Source organism: Copadichromis virginalis, linkage group LG7, assembly GCF_057382275.1.
Source record: "Copadichromis virginalis isolate Kocher_CV1m ecotype Utaka linkage group LG7, C_Virginalis_male_GT1.1, whole genome shotgun sequence".
Classification (NCBI taxonomy): domain Eukaryota; kingdom Metazoa; phylum Chordata; class Actinopteri; order Cichliformes; family Cichlidae; genus Copadichromis; species Copadichromis virginalis.
This window is the reverse complement of record NC_140624.1, coordinates 35,032,556-35,036,880: the sequence shown is the minus strand read 5'-3', so window position 1 is coordinate 35,036,880 and position 4,325 is coordinate 35,032,556. Positions and strand designations below refer to the sequence as shown.

Genomic DNA, 4,325 nt, shown 5'->3' with positions numbered 1-4,325 from the left:
TTCACAACACATCCACTGAAAAAAATTTTTAAAAAGTCACATTGCTGACCATACAATTCACACCACAAGTTTTAGATTAAACACCAGCAGCAGTTTAGAGGGGGTGCAGGGTCAGAGTTCTTCAGGCCTAATAAGATTAGTGCTTGAGTACTTTTGAATAAGTGAAACAAAAATGGTTGCCTTGCACTAGTCTGATCATGTAGCCCAGCTGTCACTCTTAGAAGAATTAACTGCCATTTTGTAGCTCAGGTCAAACTTAAAACTTGTGGTGTGCTTTGGGCAGGCTGTAAAAATACACCACCACCCCCCCCCCAAAAAAAAAAAAAACAAAAAAAACCCAAACACACAAAAGTACTAAACTAGTGACATCCTTGGTGTGCAGATCCTTGGTCAGGTTAAAAAGTTAATTTACATCTGTACAAATCAGCACATGGTGCCAAGGACACTGATCTCACTGTGTGACCTGCTTTGCCAGGTCCTTAACCACTGATGATTTGAGCTGCGAAATGTTGGCAATCCTCATCTGCTTTGAGGTGGCGTATTTGCCTTTGATGGCCTGCAGAAGACACCAGTGTAGTTAGGTCTTGTCAAGTTTAACATTAGTTAAAATTTGAAGTACAAGAAGCTTACCATGTGCTTGGTCAGCCCATTATTCACTTTGACAACGTTCTTGGCGATGTGTGCCATAACAGGAATCAAACTCTCTGCTGTGTAGTCCATGTAGTGCTGCAGCGTCACATCCTGGAAAGACAATTTGAAGGCATCTGTGCAGGATTTGCTGAGCAAAATGTGCATGAGTCACACTATTATATGTATACTTTGATCCTTGTGGTGAAATTCCTCTCTGCATTCAACTCACTCAGTGAAGCAGGTATAGGGGTCAGTTTGAATTTACTGATCTAGATGTACAAACATATTTGACAATTCCTTCACATAAAGCAAAGCCTTTTGATATTGAAACTCATCCAAGGAGTCCTTTTATAAATATGAACAATTCCCATGACAGTTCATAAAACTTATGGTTGCAATATTGCAACCATTACCTGCACAGGTGTAGATTATGACAATCATGTCAGCCACTTATGTTCTGCATAGATTCAGCTCTAAAGTCTGGGGTAAGCAAAGGTCAGACAAGCTTCTGTTGCACCAGTATTATTAAACTTGCCAGGAAGTGCTACAAGTTAACAATTGCACTGCAGCTTTATGGCAGCCATTTGTTGCACTCAATTATGGATCACTCTTGACATTGCTTCATAGGTCCTTTCTTATGAAAAGAAAAAATACTAATACTTCAGACCTAGTTTTTACCACTAGGAACTTTTAGCAAGGACACAACTTTAATTTCTTACAGACACACCAAAACTCTTGAGACCCTTCAGATGCACTTACCCATTCTCCAGCAGCCAATATTTTGAGGGTGAGTGCCAAAGCAGCACTTGCCACCATTGAAGGTGGCAAATGGACCATCTCGTAGTCAACCATTGTGAGCTCCAGGAGATACTTTGCCAGAGTGTGCTGCTCAGCAGTTACCTGTGAAGACATGCACGAGGAATAAGTTGCTGCACGAACACTTACTGTCACCCATCAGCAATTCCTGTGACACAAGATATGCTGCAAACCTCATAAATTTTGGAGGCCCTTCTGAGGAACTGCAGGGGGAGAGGACGGCCCAGTTGGAACTTCAGCACCCGCAGAATGGTCATCTCCATGTCTCTGATTTGGGCTGTGGTGTAGGCCTTGTCTGTGACATAGGCAAAGTCTGAGATCTCTGGGGGATACATCTCCTCATACTTTGACGCAAGGAACATGGCAGTCACTCCAACAAGCTGCAGCTGCTTCTTGGGGACTGGATTGTCCTGTTGGGAGGTATAGTTGCCGTTAGTGAGATGAAAACCATGAAAGGTGGACTGGTGTATTGCAGGACTAACAGCTTTTGTTAGGAGAACCAGGATTCACTCACCTGAAGAAAGCGGTCAATGATGCCCACGGTCATGTACATAGTCTCCTGCAGCAGACGAAACTTCAGATTTACTTGCACGAGCCAGTCAATGAGAATGGCTCTCATGTTGCCTGTCACCTCCTGACCCTGCAGATAGTTCTGTCTGACGTTCTGTTCAACCTGAGCAGACAAGAAATGGTTAGTGGTCTGTGGGGAAAGTAGCTCAATAGTCCCACTTTAAATTCCTTTATTTTAAGTTGCTTGCCTCAAGTTGGCGGAGATATTTGTAGATGTCCTTCACATATTCACTGCAGAGCATGGGGTTGTCATAGTCATCTGCGTCGACATCTCTGATAGCAGTGTGCAGAATGACATCTGAAAATGCTTGGCATAGGTCAGCAGGCTCACAGCCAGAGGTCTCCATTGGTGTGGGAGAGGCTGGCTCAGGTGGGGCTTGCACCTCTGGCTCAGGTTTAACAGGGATGACATCTTTTTGCTTTGTCTGTTCAGCCTTTTCAGCTCTGGTTGTAACTTTGGTCTTGAGGGCTTCAGTCTTTACAGTCTAAGGGGGAAAAAAAGCATGTTAAAGCCAGAAAACTCAATAGTCTAGGTAGACACGTTACCCAAAAAAAAAAAAAAATAAAAAAAAATCTGAACATAGGACCAATTTAGTGTTAACTTTCAAATAGAGATCACTTCCCAGAGTGATTTTAAGCCTCATTTAGACAATCTCAGCCCCAGCTCCTCTTCTGTCTAGAGCTTTCAGTCTTGCCAGACAAATTACAACCCATTAAGTGCATTTCCCCCCTGTGCATTCTTAATTGGAAACTCACAGCAGGAAGCATGCTAACTCACTCCTGCAGGTATGCTATGCTGCCATTTTAATGTTGCCCAAAGGAGGGCAACACTCAAGTGTGAGTTCTCTTGTTATCAATGCCCCTCCATTTAAGCAGCAGTCCTGTAGCCACCTCATGTGCTCTCTATGATCAAAATAAAAACTTGACCTAGACACTGAATTTTAGTCTAAACAGCACTTAAACCTACATCACCAAGTTAAGTCAGTTTTAGTCAATCTGAGCACATTGTACTCTCAGGGGTTTTCCTGTTCTGTTTGAGATAAGGTTGTTTTTTTTTAATTAGAGAATCTAAAGCAGGAAAATGTGTAGGCTTCTTTTAGAGCAAGAGGCTAAATGCTGACTAATAACTGGTTCCATGTGTAGTCAAGGCACAGTGTGCCAGGGAGGTGGAAAAAAAAAAAAAAAAACCCAACAAGCTTAAAAGAATACCTTCATACCCTAACAGGACGTTATAATTTTTAAACAAACTTGTAAACCAGTTTTACCTTGTCCAACGCTTTGACTCAATTCAGCATTTTGTGCCAGTTGTTGCAAGTGTGGGCCCCACTCGGGCCATTTTAACAGTTTTGAGATCAGAGCTGGAAGCCACTATGCCCATATGATTTCACTGCATAATTCTATTGTTTTCCATAGATTTAACAGAAAAGCATTTAATACGGGATGAAATGTTTACCTTTTTCTGTGCGTCTTTGTTAACTGCGATGTTTCCAATTTCCCCCAGGGCTGCTCGGGGCTTCTGTGTGGGCCCAGACACAGAGCAGGCCTTGCCACCGAGGTCGACCTTGGTGGAAGCCAAACGATTCTACAGGAAAGAAAAATAATAATAATGTTAAATCACAATGATTATAACAGTTTGTACGCTTTTATCTTTTAGTTAAAGAGGCTTAAGCGCAAACCCTTACTCTCGACCTGCTCCATGATAAGAAATCCCAAAGCAAGAAACGACGGCTATAGCTACGTTTTGAGGGGGTTTTAAGCGAAAAAGACAAAGAAAAAGCTAAGTGCTTCCCCAGATTCAATGATTAAAAAAAAGTAACAAATAGAGATGATAAAGTCTTACCCGGGTCACTCTGAGAGCCATTTCGAAACAAGCGATGCTTCAGCAAACAGGGGAATAGTCGTAATGGAGAACGGTACGCAGCTTCCAGCGAGCGAGGTTTAAATCCTCGCTCGCTGGAAGCTGATTCGCTGACCTAAGACTGTTCTGGGCGTCTGATTGGTCGAACGCACCTGTTTGAAATGCGTTCCCCGGACAACTTATGGTCACGTGATTTGTTTTCTTGATGTTCATTTCCTTTTCCTTTTACGTCCTGCTTGTTTTTATACGCTTTTTCTCTAACGCTGCATTTCAAGTAAGTAAATAAATTAATAAGAAGTCACTTTAAGAGGGAGAGGAATCAAATCTTAAAGTGTATTTTATCGTTATACTTTAACTTCTATTGCCTCAAATTCGTTCAGAACACAATTCTTTTCATTTTGAGTATGATAGACTTTCTTTAACATTATATTTTTTAAGCTCTGTTATTTCA

The 4,325-nt window shown here is 41.8% G+C and overlaps 1 protein-coding gene across 1 annotated transcript; it reads right to left on the bottom strand.

Annotated features, from left to right (window-relative positions):
* Positions 1-312: 312 nt before the first annotated feature.
* Positions 313-3,965, bottom strand: ccnb1 (cyclin B1). Its single transcript, XM_085463186.1, has 8 exons — positions 3,857-3,965; positions 3,470-3,598; positions 2,205-2,501; positions 1,961-2,119; positions 1,620-1,856; positions 1,390-1,530; positions 631-741; positions 313-556 (listed from the first exon to the last, which is right to left on the bottom strand). The coding sequence occupies exons 1-8, from the start codon at positions 3,875-3,877 to the stop codon at positions 452-454; spliced, it is 1,200 nt and encodes a 399-aa protein (XP_085319312.1). The 5' UTR covers positions 3,878-3,965; the 3' UTR covers positions 313-451.
* Positions 3,966-4,325: the final 360 nt, after the last annotated feature.

Bases quoted from the DNA above. Each gene is read 5' to 3' on its own strand.
- ccnb1 (XM_085463186.1), bottom strand. From the start codon at position 3,877: ATGGCTCTCAGAGTGACCCGG. The intron at 1,857-1,960 runs GTGAGTGAATCC...ACCTCCCAACAG, and splicing joins TCATTGACCGCTTTCTTCAG to GACAATCCAGTCCCCAAGAA. The intron at 1,531-1,619 runs GTTTGCAGCATA...ATGTCTTCACAG, and splicing joins GGGCCTCCAAAATTTATGAG to GTAACTGCTGAGCAGCACAC.